General features: G+C 44.0%; 1 protein-coding gene across 2 annotated transcripts in view; it reads left to right on the top strand.

Moving 5' to 3' along the window:
* Positions 1–18,118, top strand: part of ADGRL1 (adhesion G protein-coupled receptor L1) — a 526,256-nt gene that overhangs the window by 183,286 nt on the left and 324,852 nt on the right. For both annotated transcript variants that reach the window (XM_077262603.1, XM_077262602.1), the window contains exon 2: positions 14,969–15,102. In XM_077262603.1, the coding sequence (XP_077118718.1) occupies positions 15,033–15,102 (70 nt within the window). In that variant the 5' untranslated portion in view covers positions 14,969–15,032. The remainder of the gene's footprint in view (positions 1–14,968; positions 15,103–18,118) is intronic.

Below are 18,118 nucleotides of genomic sequence, written 5' to 3'. Positions count from 1 at the left end.
CAGTACAAGTAAATGGAAGCAGGTAGAGACTCGGGGGCAATCGAGAGTCAGAGAGAGACAGAATCAAGACATATGGAGAAAGAGTGAGTCAAATAGAGTGACCCAATGAGCAGGAGTCATAGAGACTGACCCAATCATACGAAAGCAAAAAGAAAGAGAAACTCAGTGAGACAGAAAAGTAGGAGGACAGAGACAAATCCAGAGAGGTTCAGAGAATAATAAAGCAGGACAGCCAACTAGAGAGACATGGAAATGCAAGTGTAAGAGGCGACCCAATGAATATAGGTCATAGAGAGCAATCCAGCGAGGGGGAGGCAGGAGGAGAAACAGGTAAAAAGGTGGAGAGAAAAGCTCAAACTAAGGAAAAGCACAGATATTGGCAGATAATGACCTAAGTCAGGAAAGCTGAGAGACGCAAAGAGAGAAAAGTTTAGAAGAAGGCTCCAGAGAGACAGATTCACAGAGAGAAGATCTCAGGGAGAGACAGAGAAATATGAAAAAGTGACAACGAAATGGAGGGAAAAAGAGCAAAATAGATATGAGATAGATAGATAAATAGATAGATAGGTAGATAGATAGATAGGATAGATTTGAGATCGGCAATAGATAATAGATAGATAGCTAGATAGTAGATAGATAATAGATAAATAGTTTTGAGATAAATAATAGATAGATAGATAGATAGATAGATAGATAGATAGATAGATAGATAGATAGATAGATAGATAGATAGAGTGGTGCTCAAAAGTTTACATACCACAGCAGAATTTTTGCTTTCTTGGCCTTTTTTCAGAGAATATGAATGATAACACCAAAACTTTCTCCGCTCATGGTTAGTGGTTGGGTGAAGACATTTATTGTCACTACTGTGTTTTCTCTTTTTAAATCATAATGACAACCCAAAACATCCAAATAACGCTGATCAAAAGTTCACATACCCTGATGATTTAGCCTGATAACATGCACAGTGGTTGACACAAATGGGTTTGAATGGCTACTAAAGGTAACATCCTCACCTGTCACCTGTTTGCTTGTAATCAGTGTGTGCATAAAAGCTGAGTGAGTTTCTGGGATCCAGACAGACTCTTGCATCTTTCATCTAGTCACTGACATTTCTGGATTGTGAGTCATGGGGAAAGCAAAATAATTGTCAATGGATCTACAGAAAAAGGTAGTTGAACTGTATAAAACAGGAAAGGGCTACAAAAAGATATCCAAGGAATTGAAAATGCCAGTCAGCAGCGTTCAAACTATGATTAACACATGGAAAATCAGGGGCTCTGTAAAAACAAAACCACGATCAAGTAGACCAACAAAAATATTGTCCACAACTGCCAGGAAAATTGTTTGAGATCCAAAGAAAAACTCACAAATAACATCAGCTGAAATACAGGACTCTCTGAAAACTAGCGGTGTGGCTGTTTCAAGGTGCACAATAAGGAGGCACTTGAAGAAAAATGGGCTGCATGGTCGAGTCGCCTGAAGAAAGTCATTACTGCGCAAATGCCACAAAGTATCTCGCCTACAATACACAAAACAGCACAGAGACAAGCCTCAAAACTTCTGGAACAAGGTAATTTGGAGTGATGAGACCAAAATTGAACTTTTTGGCCACAACCATAAACGTTACATTTGAAGAGCGATCAACAAGGCCTATGATGAAAGGAACACCATTCCTACTGTAAAGCAAGGAGGTGGATCGCTGATGCTTTGGAGATGTGTGAGCTACTAAGGCATAGGAAACTTGGTCAAAGTTGAAGGAAAGATGAATGCAGCACGTAAACATCAAATACTGGAGTCAAATTTGCAATCAGCCCGGATGCTGCGCATGGGACGTATTTGGATGTTCTAAAATGACAACAATCCAAAACATAAGGCCAAGTCAACATGTCATTGGCTACAGCAGAACAAAGTGAAGGTTCTGGAGTGGCCATCTCAGTCTCCTAACCTCAATATCATTGAGCCACTCTGGGGAGATCTCAAGCGCGCAGTTTATGCTAGACAGCCCAGAAATTTACAGGATCTGGAGGCTTTTTGCCAGGAAGAGTGGGCAGCTTTACCATATGAGAAAATAAAGACCCTCATCTACAACTACCACTAAAGATTTGAAGCTTTCATTGAAGTTAGAGGGGTCAATACACTGTATTAAGAAATGGGGTATGTGAACTTCTGATCAGGGTTATTTGGATGTTTTTGGGTTGTCACTATGATTTAAAAAGAGAAACACAGTAGTTTGACAATAAATGGCTTCAGTCAACCACTAACCATGAGTGGAGATAATGTTTTGGTGTTATCATTCATATTCTCTGAAAAAAAGGCCAAGAAAGCAAAAATTCTGCCAAGGTATGTAAACCCTTCTCCAGACTGGTCCCTCTCACAATAGACACAGACCCCCCCCTCCGGGCCGGACCCCTCACATTAGACACAGACCACCCTCCGGATTGGATCCCCTTACATTGGACACAGACCCCCCCTCCAGGCCAGACCCCCTCACATTAGACACAGCTCTCCCCCCTCCAGCGGTATTCCCTCACATTAGACACAGACCCCTCCTCCGGCTGGACCTCCTCACATTAGGCAAAGACTCCCTCCAGACCAACCCCCTCACATTAGACATAGACCCCCCTCCAGGCCGAATATCCTCACGTCAGACAAAGATCCCCCCCGGCTGGACTCCCTCACATTAAACACAGACCTCTCCTCCGGCTGGACTTCCTCACATTAGACACAGACCCCCCCAGGCCGGATCTCACATCAGGCAAAGATATCCCTCCAGCCGGACTCCCTCACATTAGACACAGACCCCCCTTCTGGCCGGATCCCCTCCCATTAGACACAGACCCCCCCTCCGCCTGGACCCCCTCACATTAGGCAAAGCTCCCCCTCTGGCCGGACTCCCTCACATTAGACACAGACACCTCCTCCGGACTGGACCCCCTCACATTAGACACAGACCCCCTCTGGACTGGACCTCCTCAAATTAGACACAGACCCTTCTCCGGACTGGACCCTCTCACATCAACGACCCCCCTCACATTAGGCACAGACCCCCTTCCAGATGGACTCCCTCACATTAGACATAGACCCACCTCCGAGCTGCACCCCTCACATTAGACACAGACCCCCTTCCGGGCCGGACCCCTCACATTAGGCACAGACCCGCCTCTGGACTGGACCCTCTCACATCAAAGACCCCCTTCACATTAGGCACAGACCCCCATCCGGAAGGACCCCCTCACATTAGGCACAGAGCCCCTCACATTAGGCACAGACCCCCCCTCCGGAAGGACTCCCTCAGATTAGACATAGACCCCCTTTGGCCGGACCCCCTCACATTAGGCACAGACCCCCTAACATTAGGCACACACCCTCCCCGGAGTCACAGCTGCTGCTCTGTAGGAGCTGTCTGTGGTACTGAAACATTTACTGGAAGAGAAGGGAGGGAGCAGCTGGGAGAGGAGAGGAGGATGGAGGGAGGAGAGGGAAGCGGCTAGAGCCCTGCTTGGTGAGGGAGGGAAGCAGGCTGCATGGCGGGGAGAGGAGAACACGATAATGAAGGCTTTACCTACAGCTCCTTATAGTTATGCACACAGGGCTGTGCCGGGCACTGGGGTCAGACACTGCAGACTGGAGCTATCAGTCACTACCCATACAGTATACAGCCTATGTATTGCGCTCTCCGCTGATGGAGCAGAGCTGAGTTTGTCATGTAACCCTGTTTGTCCACTGAGATCTCTGTGTCATTATGAGTGGCGCCACAGTCAGCTCTGCTATGTCAGTACGAGGGGTCGCGTTGTGGGGATTCGTGTAATCTTCCTACATGAGGGGAGCGCGTCGTGGCTGTGGCTTTGCTGGGTGCATCATTAGGAGGAGTATGTTAGCGCTCCATCAGTATCAGGATGCAGCTAACGATATCATTTTATGGTGTGTGATGGCGGCATTCAGGCCATAATAGCTGAAGGTGAGATGAGTGCGAATAGTGTGAGAGAGGAGTAGAGGGGTCAGTCTCTGCAGTGATAGATCTGCATGCGTGGGTGGACTGGGAGCACTGGGGAAACAGCAGAGAGGGCTGCAAACGAAAAGAAAGACAGTCAGATACATGAGGACAGGGTGAAATGTACTGTACAATGCAAGAGATAGGATGCTGCTGAATGGGTGATGATCAAGAAAATAACATGTATGATTAATGGCATGATGGTAGAGTGCTATGTATGTAGAGTGGTTATATGTATGGCTGGTTTCACACTTGCGTTTAAAAACGCAGCGTTTTTAACGCAAACGCATGTGGTGAAAAAACGCATGTAAACGGGTGCAAACGCTGTGTTTTTTAGACGCATGCGTTTTTGCATGCAGAAAAAAAAACCGCGGCGTTTTGCCGCGTTTACATGCGTTTTTTCCTGCGTTTGCATTTTTGAAACGCATGCTGATAAGTGTGTGACAGCTGGCAATCATCAAAATCAACAAGAAAACCCACTATAAATAGAAATAGCTAAGGTTAGGGTTAGGGTTAGGGGTAGGGGTAGGGGTAGGATCCCTAGGGTTAGGGTTAGGGTTAGGGTTAGGATCCCTAGGGTTAGGGGTAGGGTTAGGGTTAGGGGTAGGGGTAGGGTTAGGATACCTAGGGTTAGGGGTAGGGTTAGGGGTAGGGTAAGGGTACCGTCACACAATGAAATTTCCATCGCTGCGACGGCACGATTCGTGACGTCGCAGCGTCGTATGATTATCGCTCCAGCGTCGTAGACTGCGGTCACACTTTGCAATCACGGCGCTGGAGCGATGCCGAAGTCCCCGGGTAACCAGGGTAAACATTGGGTTACTAAGCGCAGGGCCGCGCTTAGTAACCCGATGTTTACCCTGGTTACCAGCGTTAACGTAAAAAAAACAAACAGTACATACTTACATTCCAGTGTCTGTCCCCGGCGTTCTGCTTCTCTCCACTGTGTAAGCACCATAGCCAGAAAGCAGAGCGGTGACGTCACCGCGTCACCGCTGTGCTCGCTTTCCGGCCGGCAGGCGCTCACACAGTGGAGAGAAGCTGAGACGCCGGAGGACAGACACCGGAATGTAAGTATGTACTGTTTGTTTTTTTTACGTTTACGCTTGTAACCAGGGTAAACATCGGGTTACTAAGCGTGGCCCTGTGCTTAGTTACCCGATGTTTACCCTGGTTACAAGCGAACACATCGCTGGATCGCTGTCACACACAACGATCCAGCGATGTCAGCGGGTGATCAAGCGACGAAAGAAAGTTCCAAACGATCTGCTACGACGTACGATTCTCAGCAGGATCCCTGATCGCAGTAGCGTGTCAGACACTGCGATATCGTAACGATATCGCTAGAACGTCACGAATCGTACCGTCGTAGCGATGGAAATTTCACTGTGTGACGGTACCCTTAGGGTTTGGATCCCTTTATCACCTTGATGGTGGGGGGTGGCTTATCAGTGTGTATTCTTGTTTTTTTCTATTGAAACGCATGCATTTACATAGACAGCAATACGTTTTTTTGCCGCAAAAAAACGCCTCTAGAAATTACTACATGTTGCATTTCTGCAACAAAACGCAAGAATGGAAAAAACGCATGCGTTGTCAAACGCGGCAAAACGCATGCAAAAAAAACTTTTTTAATGTTAAACATAGGAAAAAAAACGCATGCGTTTTTTTGCGGTAAAACGCAGCGGCAAAAAACGCAAATGTGAAACCAGACTATGATGTATGATATGAAGGTAGAGTGCTGTGTATGTAGAGTGGTTATATGTATGATGTATGATATGAAGGTAGAGTGCAGTGTATGTAAAGTTGTTATATGTATGATTAATGGCAAGAAGGTAAAGTGCTGTGTATGTAGAGTGGTTATATGTATGATGTATGATGGTAGAGTGCGGTGTATGTAGAGTCGTTATATGTATGATGAATGATATGAAGGTAGAGTTCTGTGTATGTAGAGTGCTTATATGTATGATGTATGATATGAAGGTAGAGGGCGGTATATGTAGAGTGGTTATATGTATGATGTATGATATGAAGGTAGAGTTCTGTGTATGTAGAGTGCTTATATGTATGATGTATGATATGAAGGTAGAGGGTGGTGTATGTAGAGTGGTTATATGTATGATGTATGATATGAAGGTAGAGTGCAGTGTATGTAGAGTGGTTATATGTATGATGTATGATATGAAGGTAGAGTGCGGTGTATGTACAGTGGTTATATGTATGATGCATTATATGAAGGTAGAGTGCGGTGTATGTAAAGTTGTTATATGTATGATTAATGGGAAGAAGGTAAAGTGCTGTGTATGGAGAGTGGTTGTATGTATGATGAATGATATGAAGGTAGAGTTATGTGTATGTACAGTGGTTATATGTATGATGTATGAAGGTAGAGTGCGGTGTTTGTAGAGTGGTTATATGTATGATGTATGATATGAAGGTAGAGTGCTGTGTATGTAGAGTGGTTATATGTATGATGTATTACATGATGGTCTAGTACTGTATTTGCTGAGTGGTTACATGTTTGATGAATGACACCAACATTGAGTGCTGTAAATCTAGATTGTCTATACGCATGATGAACGACATGAGTATAGAGTGCTCTGTACATAGAATGCTTATATGTATGATGCATAACATCAATGTAAAGTGCTGTGTATGTAGAGTAAATATATGTATGATGAATATGATGGTAGAGCGCTGTGTATGTAGAGTAAATATATGGATGATGAATGACACAAAGGTAAAGTACTGTATATGTACAGTGGCTATATGTATGATGAATTACATGAAGGTAGAGTGCTGTGTACGCAGAACGTTTAAATGTATGATGAATAATATCAATGTAAAGTGCTGTGCATGTACAGTGGCTACATGTATGATTAGTGGCATGAAGATAGAGTGGTGTGTGTATGGAGACAAAATATATGTATGATGAATGACATGAAGGAAAAGTGCTGTGTATGTATACTGGATACATGTATGATGAATTACATGAAGGTAAAGTGATATGTATGTACAATGCTTATATGTATGATGAATAACATCAATGTAATGTGCTATATATGTACAGTAGCTATATGTATGATCAACTATATGAAGGTAGAGAGCTGAGTATATAGAGTAGATATACTGTACAGTATGTATGATGAATGACATGAAGGTAGAATGCTGTGTATACAGTGGCTATATGTATGATGAATGACAAAGGTAGAGCCCTGTGTATGGAGAGTAAATATATGTATGATGAATGACATGAAAGTAGAGTGCTGTGTTGTATGTAGAATGCTTATATGTATGATGAATAACACCAATGTAAAGTGCTACATACGTACAGATGCTATATGTATGATGAGCGACATGAAGGTAGAGTGCTGTGTTTATGATGGCTGAGAGAGTTACTGTATGTGTAGAGTTGTTGAAATCCATAATTGCTGAGATTTACAGCCAAATGAGGAGAGAGAGACAGAGAAAGGTGTGCAAGACAGAGAGCGTGCCAGGATTAATAAAGACGGGGGAGGGAAGGAAGGAAAGGAATAGAGGTGCGCGGGAAATGCAGAGCATGGAAGGGACACCGAGAAAGAGGGGGAATGAGGAATGTCTGAATGCTGAATTTAGAAAAGATGATGAGACTGTGAAAGTGGAACGTCGGGTGACGCAATGTGTGCAAAATACTTCTGAGATAGATATATCGGTAGAAAATGAGATCGATAGATAATAAATAGATAGATGATAGATAATAGATAGATAGATAGATAGATAGATAGATAGATAGATAGATAATAGACAGATGATAGATAGATAGATAATAGAGTTAGATAGTTTGATAGATAGATAATACATAATAGAGAGATGATAGATAGATAGATAGATAGATAGATAAATAGATAGATAGATAGATAGATGATAGATAGATAATAGAGAGATAATAGATATACTGTAGATAGATAGATTAATAGATAGATAGATAGATAGATAGATAGATAGATAGATAGATAGATAGATAGATAGATAGATAGATAGATAATACATAGATAGATAATACATAATAGAGAGATGATAGATAGATAGATAGATAGATAGATAGATAGATAGATAGATAGATAGATAGATAGATAATAGATAAGTAGATAGATAGACAGACAGAGCGGCGTTGGAAAAAAACAAATTTGCAAAATGATTTCACTGCACTCAAACAAGCAACACTCGCTTTCAAATCTGCTCTCACCTCTGCTAAACAGGCCTACTTTACAACCCTCTTATCTTCCCTATCCTACAACCCCAAACAGTTATTCAACACTTTTAACTCCCTCCTTTGCCCCCCACTGCCCTCTCCAACCTCCCTCATCTCTGCTGAGGACTTCGCCATGCACTTCAAAAATAAGATCAACCAAACAAGGCAAGTCTTTACTGTTCAACCACCACAACCCCTTTGTATACCAGACCAGTGCCCAAACCCCATAACCTCCCTCTCCAACATCACTGAAGGGGGGCTTAATTGTCTCCTCTCCAAATCGCACCTCACCACCTGTGCTCTCGACCCCATCCCATCCCACCTCCTCCCCAACCTCACCACCACACTTATCCCATCCCTAACCCATCTCTTCAAACTATCACTAACTTCTGGTACCTTCCCTTCTGCTTTCAAACATGCCACAATCACGCCTATCCTTAAAAAGCCAACCCTCGACCCAACCGCTATGTACTGCTACTGCCCAATATCGCTGCTCCCATTCGCTTCCAAACTCCTGGAGCAGCACAATCACGCTGAACTTTCCTCCCACCTCTCATCTAACTTGCTCTTTGACAATCTACAATCTGGTTTCCGCCCCTTCACTCAACTGAGATAGCCCTGACCAAAATCACTAATGACCTACTTACCGCCAAAGCTAACGGACAATACTCTGTACTCCTCCTTCTAGACCTGTCCTCTGCTTTTGACACAGTTGACCACTGCCTTCTACTACAGATCCTCTCCTCCTTTGGCATCAAAGACCTCGCCCTATCCTGGATCTCCTCATACCTTTCCAACCGCACATTCAGCATCTCCCATTCCCACACTACCTCTTCATCCCACCCTCTCTCTGTTGGAGTCCCCCAAGGTTCTGTTGTAGGACCCCTACTCTTCTCAATATATACACTTGGCCTGGGACATCTTATAAAGTTCCATGAATTCCGTTACCTCCTTTATGCTGATGACATTCAGATCTACCTCTCTGGCCCAGACGTCGCCTCTCTGCTGTCCAGAATCCCAGAGTATCTATCAGCCATATCCTCCTTCTTTTCCTCTTTCTTCCTCAAACTCAATGTGGACAAATCTGAACTCATCTTTCCTCCATCTCACAGATCTTCCTTACCTGATCTATCTATTACATCTATTACAATAAATGACATCACACTTTCCCCTTGACTCTGCCCTGTTCTTCAAACCGCACAGCCAAGCTCTGTCCACCTCCTGTCGCCTCCAGCTCAAAAATATTTCCAGAATCCATCCTTTCCTCAACACTCAATCTACTAAAATGCTTGTGCATGCCCTCATCATCTCCTGCTTCGACTACTGCAACATCCTATTCTGTGGCCTCCCTGCAAAAACTCTCATACCTCTCCAGTCCATCCTTAACTCTGCTGCCCTACTAATTCATCTCTCTCCTCGCTACTCCTCCGCTCCTCCCCTCAGCAAATCTCTTCACTGGCTCCCATTACCTCAGTGTATCCAGTTCAAATTACTAATACTGACCTACAAAGCCATCCATAACCCATCTCCTCCATATACCTCTGAGCTAATCTCCCGATATCTTCCCTCACGTAATCTCCGGTCCTCCCAAGACCTCCTTCTCTCCTCCACGCTTATTCTCTCCTCACCTAATCGCCTCCAAGACTTCTCCTGAATATCCCACATGCTCTGGAATTCTGTGTCCCAACACGTCAGACTATCAACCACATTCGGATCCTTCAGACGGAACCTCAAAACTCACCTCTTCAGAAAAGTCTACAGCCTTCAATGACCCCGCTGCCTCCTCACTACTACCGAAGCTACCGCCTCACCAACACCGGAGCTACTGCAACTCCCCCAACCTACTGGCTTCTTTCCCACCATCCTGTAGAATGTAAGCCCCCAAGGGAAGGGTCCTCGCCCCTCTGTATCAGTCTGTCATTGTTAGTTTGCTTACTGTAAGTGATATCTGTAATTTGTATGTAACCCCTTCTCGTGTACAGAACCATGGAATCAATGACTGCTCATAAAACTCAACCCTGGAATGGCCAAATAATTCTCTCAGCACTATATGTGCTGGAGCATGCTTCTGGGCTCACATCACCCCAGCCATCTTACAATAGATAGAAAATAGATGGATGATAGATATGAGATAGAGAGATATGTGATAGATAGATATGAGATAGATAGATATGAGATTGATAGATAGATGATAGGTAATGTAGATAGATATATGATAGATAATAGATTGAGATAGATATAAAATTGATTGATAGATAGTGTCACGACACAGCTGTCGGGTGACCCGGGACCAGGGGCTCATTCCCTGTCCCTAACACTAGCAGATGCCCTAGCTCGCCCTAGTCCTTGGGATACTTCTGAAGGTGAAGATGCCGGGGCCTCCACCCTTTTCTCATCTCTTGAGTTAGCCCTCCATCTGTTCTCTTCCCCCACCCAGGGAAGAGGGATGCTACTGTGCACCGTAGGACACCAACCCGACAAACAAAGCAACACAAATCAGGATTAACAGAAAACTCCAGGCATACAAAATATTCACTCACATGTAACAGGAATGCACTGGGGTGTGGAGGTAGGGGAATAAACCAAAATAGAGAAGGATAAGGAATTACCAGACTCACAAACCAAGCAACACTCATAGATAACTTCCTCCAACATTCCTTCTCAAATGAACACCTCTCCCTCCTGAAGCCATCAGAAACAATATCGGTTGGGATCATATGTAATCTAATTATTTCCCTGACGAAAACTGGTGCCAAGGATTTGGCGTTCGCTAAAGCTGGCAAAGCGATAATATGATACATTTTACTGAATCTGTCTACCACCATCAGTATTACAGTATTCCCTACTAACACAGGAACATCCGTGATAAAAATCAACCGACAAGCGAGTCCAAGGTCCACTGGGAATTTCCAACAGTTGGAGAACCCCCGACGGGCAAGTAGGAGAGATCTTAAAATGCGCACAGACACTGCAGGCGACTACATAATCCCGGACTTCCTGATGAGCACCTGGCCACCAAAAATGCTGAGTAAGCAGATCAGCGGTGGCTATATTACCAGGGTGTCCAGCCAACACTGAATCTTGATGGTGGCTAAGGACTTTAAGACAGTGATTAACAGGAACAAATAGTTTACCAAGTGGACAAAGAGCAGGGGCGTCCCCCTGAGAGTCAACAACTTTTGTTTCCAGATTGTAGCATATAGACGCCGTAGCCACCCCTTATTGAAGAATAGGTACCGATTCACACTTATTTCTTCCCCCGAGGAAAACAACGAGATAAGGCATCGACCTTAATGTTTTGGTTCCCTGGCCTATATGTGACAAAAAATGAAACCTGGTAAATAACAATGCCCGTCTTGCCTGTCGAGGTGTTAGACGTTTCGCCGATTACAAATACAGTATACCAGGTTCTTATGATCTGTGATTGCCATAACTGGGTGAACTGCTCCCTCCAAAAAATGACTCCACTCTTCAAAAGCCTATTTGATTGCTATGAGTTCCCTGTTATCAATGTCATACTTTTTCTCAGCACGCGACACATGGGTGCCATTTACCAGGAGACGCACCCTGCAACAATTAATCCCGCACTCCCACCTCAGACACATTGGCCTCAATGATAAAAGGCTGAGAGACGTCAAATTGTATAAAAATCGGCGCACATGAAAAACACCTCTTCAAAGTATAAAATGCGTCGCTGGCGGGACTGGACCACTTGGAGAAGTCCATCCCCTTCCTGGTCAGAGCTAATGTCACGACACAGCTGCAGGGTGACCCGGGACCAGGGGCTCCTTCCCTGTCCCTAACACTAGGGGGCGCCCTAGTTCGTCCTAGTCCCCGGGGTACTTCTGAAGATGAAGATGCTGGGGTCTCCACCCTTGCATTATCTCCTGAGTTAGCCCTCCATCTGTTATCTTCCTCCAACCAGGGAAGAGGGGCGCTACTCTGCACCGTAGTACGCCAACCCGACAAACAAGGCAACACAATCAAGGGTTGACAGAAAACTCCAGGCATGTAAAATATTCACACACATATAACAGAGGATTGCACCAGAGAGTGGAGGTAGGCAAATAAGACAAAATAGAGGATAAGGAATTACCACACTCACAAACCGAGCAACAGTCACAGATAACTTCCTCCAACACTCCTTCTCAAATGAACATCTCTCCCTCCTGAAGCCATGCAGCAAATGCTAGCTCTGACAAGGATTTGTATCAGAGTCCATATTATAAAGGGAAAAGGAGTGACTAACTGAGTTCACCTGCGAGCTCAGAGATTTCCAACATGGCCGATTATCCCTTTTTCTGCCAGAAGGAATAAACACCACTAAAATGAAGGAGAGGTGCTTCTTCTCAGCTCCAAAGTAGGAGCAATCAGACGCTGTGGTCTTCTGGCTCTACACTGCCGTGGTAACCACATGACAGATAGATAGATAGATAGATAGATAGATAGATAGATAGATAGATAGATACATAGATAGATAGATATGCGAGGGAGCACCAGAGCCATAGTCGTGGCTGAGCATATTAGATCTTACGTGCTCTGATCTCCCTTCACATAAAAAGACTGTCCTGTAATCAATGTACCTGTCTCTCTGTTCTCCATCTCTTCAGGTTCTCCTCTAGGGTGCTGGAGGTCTACTCCATATGTTTGAGCACAAACAGAGACACAGTCAAGTTGTAACTTAACATGCAAAACTTTACATGTTTCTCTTCGCAGCACATCCTTATTTGACACAACAACAGCATAGGGTTCCATATAGTCCTTATTCTCCACTTTCCCTGCACCTCTTCCTCTGGTCTTCAGTACGTGCCCAGGTCCTACCATCTCTTGCAGTATCGCAGCGTCCTCCCTGTTCAGACTCACTACGATCAGGTGTTCCCTTGTCTGTTTCGCAACAGATCTGAGGGCATCAGCCCATGCAGTGAACTGCCACATTATAGAGCCACCTGCGTCCCCGTACTGCTGTGACCGCTGCTGTAGCCTCTTCTCCACCACTGTTGGCACACTGCTGATCAGGCTGTACTTCTGGCCCCCCATGGCTTTGGATGGCTGGGCTTCTCACTTATAACGTTACGGAGCTACTGGGTAGCTCGGGATCTAAGGCCCACCCAAGCTGTTCGGGCTCCCTAGCCCCTCTGACTCATGATACTCTCCCTGCCTTACCCCAGTAAACTCCTCCAATTAACTATTTATAATGTACCCATCTTGTGGCCCAACTAAGGTACTACACTGCCCCTATACAATTATAGAAAAACACTATACATAGTAGTATTAAACATTCATATAACAGTAGAAGACTCCATATAAATAGCAAAACGAAATTATCTTTACACAGTGCAGCAACCGGGACGTACTTAAAGGGGTAGGGAAGTGTACCTGTCTTTGTGACCCCTTACAGATAGATATTATCTATCTATCTATCTATCTATCTATCTATCTATCTATCTATCTATCATCTGTCTATTATCTTTCTATCTATCTATCTATCTATCTATCTATCTATCTATCTATCTATCTCTATTATCTCTCTATTATCTATCTAACATCTATTTATCTATCTATCATCTATTTATTTATCTATCTATATCTATTATCTCTCTATTATCTATCTATCTATCTATCTATCTATCTATCTATCTATCTATATCTATTATCTCTCTATTATCTATATATCTATTATCTATCTATCTATATATTATCTATCTATTATCTATTATTTATCTATCTATTATCTATCATCTATTTATTATCTATCGATCTCATTTTTTACCGATATATCTATCTCAGAACTATTTTGCACACATTGCGTCACCCGACGTTCCACTTTCACAGTCTCATCATCTTTTCTAAATTCAGCATTCAGACGTTCCTCATCCCCCCTCTTTCTCGGTGTCCCTTCCATGCTCTGCATTTCCCGCGCACCTCTATTCCTTATTCCTGGTTGTGCAGCCAAGTATTAGGCTGAGGGTGCCAATACTTTTGTCTGGCCCATTTTTGGAGTTTTGTGTGAAATGATCAATGTTTTGCTTTTTGCTTCATTCTCTTTTGTGTTTTTTCATTTAAGACAAATTAAATGAAGATAATAATACCAAAGAATTTGTGTTTGCAATCATTTTCAGGAAGAAACTGAGTATTATCTGACAGAGTTGCAGGGGTGTCAATACTTTTGGCCACAACTGTAGATATGTGATAGATAAATATATAATAGATAGAGAGATATGTGATAGGTAGATAGATAGATATACGGTAGATGGATGTGGTGGGTGATTGTAGCTCTTCGGGGACACTGGTGGATTGTGTGGAGGAAGGGGGAGGTTGTTCTGCAGGGAGAATAAGAGGAGGATATGGCTGAGAGATACCAGTGGGCGACTCTGTGCGCAGGCGCCATTACTGTCTGCTTTGGGGTGATGGGGAGCTGCTGGAGCCTGCTTTGCCTTCTCTTACACACATATAATATGTGCCATCTGCCCTGTGATCTCTCCTCTAGGTGATCCACCAGCACTGGAGGATTTCTCAGTCTTTCCTTTCTATTGGAGTCAGTTTTTGTTAACCATTGCAGCTCGAAGTTACTTCGGACATCGGGGACCAAATCATATGTTGATCATATACCACAAATGCAAATGTCAGTTTCAGAAAAAATATCCCTACATGATGTCCACACACTTTTCTTTTTGGCAAACTTAAAAAAATGGACAGTGTTTGTACAAAAATAACATGTTCCCATCTATCTGTTCTCCTTGCAGAGCTCTCCAGTTGGCGAGGTGATGTTACAGAGGAGCGATCAGTGACAGGGTTGTGTCAAGCGGTATGGCGGGGACCTGGCTGGTTTTGTGGGGTCTCTGTTCAGCCGCCATATTGTTGACGTCTTCTACACAAGGTGAGATCCTACTATAGCTTATAATGTGACTTGTTGTTCTCGAAAAATTCGTCCCAGACTCCTGATGTGGCAATCAGAATAAATCAATGGTTCAGTGAGCCCGCTCAGGAAATTTTGCCTATAATTCAAGGAAGAAGAACCTCAAGTCTGCTCTTCATCTTCCAAGACCGTCACAACCATTCTGTAGGGTTTTATTCACATGTTGTGGATTTGCCTATCATAAATCTGATGTGAGATTTGCAAGAGAATCCATGCCAGGAAGTCAAGGCTGATGCTAAGATTTCTGTCACGGATCTCCAGTTGTTGTGCCATGGATGACAATGCCTGGATCCATCGTTGGTCTCACCATCCAAATTATCAACCTCATATATACCCATGAGGCTATTAATTCTGGTCAGGAGACCTGCAATCGGTCCGGGCATTGTATACAGACCATGAAACATGGACATTTGATTTCAGCCTTGGCCATATGGTCATTTAAGGCTCCCATACACATTAGACTAATGTCAGCTGAACTCACTGATGTCGGCAGGCTCGGCCTACAATCTAATGTGTATTGGGGACTCCCGATTCTCACCGAACAGATGATGTTGGGTGAAATAGGGATCCACTATGTCCAATTTCAGACTGCAGAGATGCCAGAGAAGCCTGACAGCGTTTATCTTGGAAAGAGCACACAAGCACTCGGCAGCACAGGAGAGAACACATGAGCACTGGGCAGCACTGGTTAGAACATAGGAGCACTCGGTAGCTTAAGCGCTTAAGCGCTTCTGTGTATGGAGGAGATGGGATAAATAGCTGCTGGATGAATGCTTGGCCGAACCATCTATCCATTGTATATGGGTCTACTATGGATGGTTTCACATCACGCTTAGGATCCATTCACTTCGACATGAATTATAAAAAATAACATCCAAGTGAGCATGCACAGATATTTTCTGAACTTCTAGAGAAGATAATGGAGAGAGCTGTGCATGTGCGGCCAACTCTATTTTTTTACACCACTAGATGGTGGTCCTGTGTATTTGCCAGAAATGTTTAGCATGGGAGCACCTCTTCAAACGGATGTTTCCCTCGAATTCCATGCAGTGGAATACATCACAGTAGGGAAAAAAAAGTATTCTAACTATTTCAAGCAATGTTAGCCAAACAAAACTACATATGCATTAAACATATTTTTTCATAATATGATCATATATTAACAGGTGACAGTGTATGGCATCCCTCAGAGGCTAAAAAGTTGCCTACACACAAAGCCTTGATTAGGCAAATTCATGGCTTTTCTGTGCAGAAGCGGCAAAAATAATGTGATTTTTTTTGTGTGTGTTATTTTAAACAAATCAAATATATGCCCAGAGCACGTAAATGGGGTTACAAAATGTTTGAAATGGATGCATGGTCAGAGGATTTCTTTGGGGCTTAAAGGATTATGCTCAGTAACCTCTAGAGTCAGTGTCAGGTTGGTGTCGTTATACTGATTACAATGATACCTGATGATGGAATCCGTCCTGTGGTTGTTGTTTAACTTGTATTTGCAGTTTTCAGGTAATGAGATTCTCGTGCTTCGTGGCGGCCTGTGGGGGGTCTATCAGAGGTGTACCTAGGGTTTCTGGCACCCGGGGCTAGAATTGAGTTTGGCGCCCCCCCCCCAACCAAGGACACATGCGATTTCCACTTAGTCATGTACCCACGAGCTCCTCTCCCTAATGCTCTCAATGTTCAGTGAACTGAGAGAAGCAGAAGAGAAGCTTGTTGTCACAGGACCATAAATATGAAAGTCGCACATGAGTGAAGTGTCCATGTGATGACTGCTGAATAAAAAATTGCCCCTCACTATATTGTCTGCACAAAATATGACCCCCACATTGTCCCTCTTATGGTACATGCTCTTTACACTGACCTCTCCTTTCCATACCGGCCCCCTCTTCACACTGTCCACTCATACTGTGTCCCCCCCACCCTATACTCTCTCATACCACACTCCCCCCTCCTTGGTATACTGTCCCCTCCTGGCTGTGCCCTTACACTGTCCCTCCATGCTACGCCCCCACTACTCAGTATCTATTCTGTGCCCACTCCCTTTTCTCCCCCATACTGTCTCCTCACACTATTCCCCTCCCTCCTCCTACTGCCTCCTCTCACATCCCTCCAGTTTACCATACTGTCTCCTTATATATTTACCCCTTCACTTTCTATATTGCCTGCTCACCTGACTCCCCATACTGTGTCTGCACACATCCCATCACCCTCACTCCCCGTACTCTGTCCACATACATTTTTCACATAGCTGCTCACACTGTGTCCGCATACATTCCCCCGTTCGCTCCCCATTCTGTCTGCACCCATCCCCCATACTGTTTCCACATATGCAGTACAGACCAAAAGTTTGGACACATCTTCTCATTTAAAGATTTTTCTGTATTTTCATGACTATGAAAATTGTGCATTCACACTGAAGGCATCAAAACTATGAATTAACACATGTGGAATTATACACTTAACAAAAAAGTGTGAAGCAACTGAAATTATGTCTTATATTCTAGGTTCTTCAAAGTAGCCACCTTTTGCTTTGATGACTGCTTTGCACACTCTTGGCATTCTCTTGATGAGCTTCAAGAGGTAGTCACCAGAAATGGTTTTCACTTCACAGGTGTGCCCTGTCAGGTTTAATAAGTGGGATTTCTTGCCTTATAAATGGGGTTGGGACCATCAGTTGTGTTGTGCAGAAGTCTGGTGAATACACAGCTGATAGTCCTACTGAATAGACTGTTAGAATTTGTATTATGGCAAGAAAAAAAAAGCTAAATAAAGAAAAACGAGTGGCCATCATTACTTTAAGAAACGAAGGTCAGTCAGTCCGAAAACACAGAAATGCAGTGTGTGACCATAGCCTTAGGGTATGTGCTCAGCATCTGGAGGGGCTGCATCTTGGAAGCAGTGTCTCCGGACCTGTGGGAACCTGCGGGTGAACGCAGGGAGACCGCCGCTGCCCTGTACTCACGATCTGCAGTGGGTG

The sequence above is a fragment of the Ranitomeya variabilis genome, chromosome 5, assembly GCF_051348905.1.
Source record: "Ranitomeya variabilis isolate aRanVar5 chromosome 5, aRanVar5.hap1, whole genome shotgun sequence".
NCBI lineage: Eukaryota > Metazoa > Chordata > Amphibia > Anura > Dendrobatidae > Ranitomeya > Ranitomeya variabilis.
Note: the sequence above shows the minus strand (reverse complement) of the source record. Positions and strands in the feature narration are given on the sequence as shown.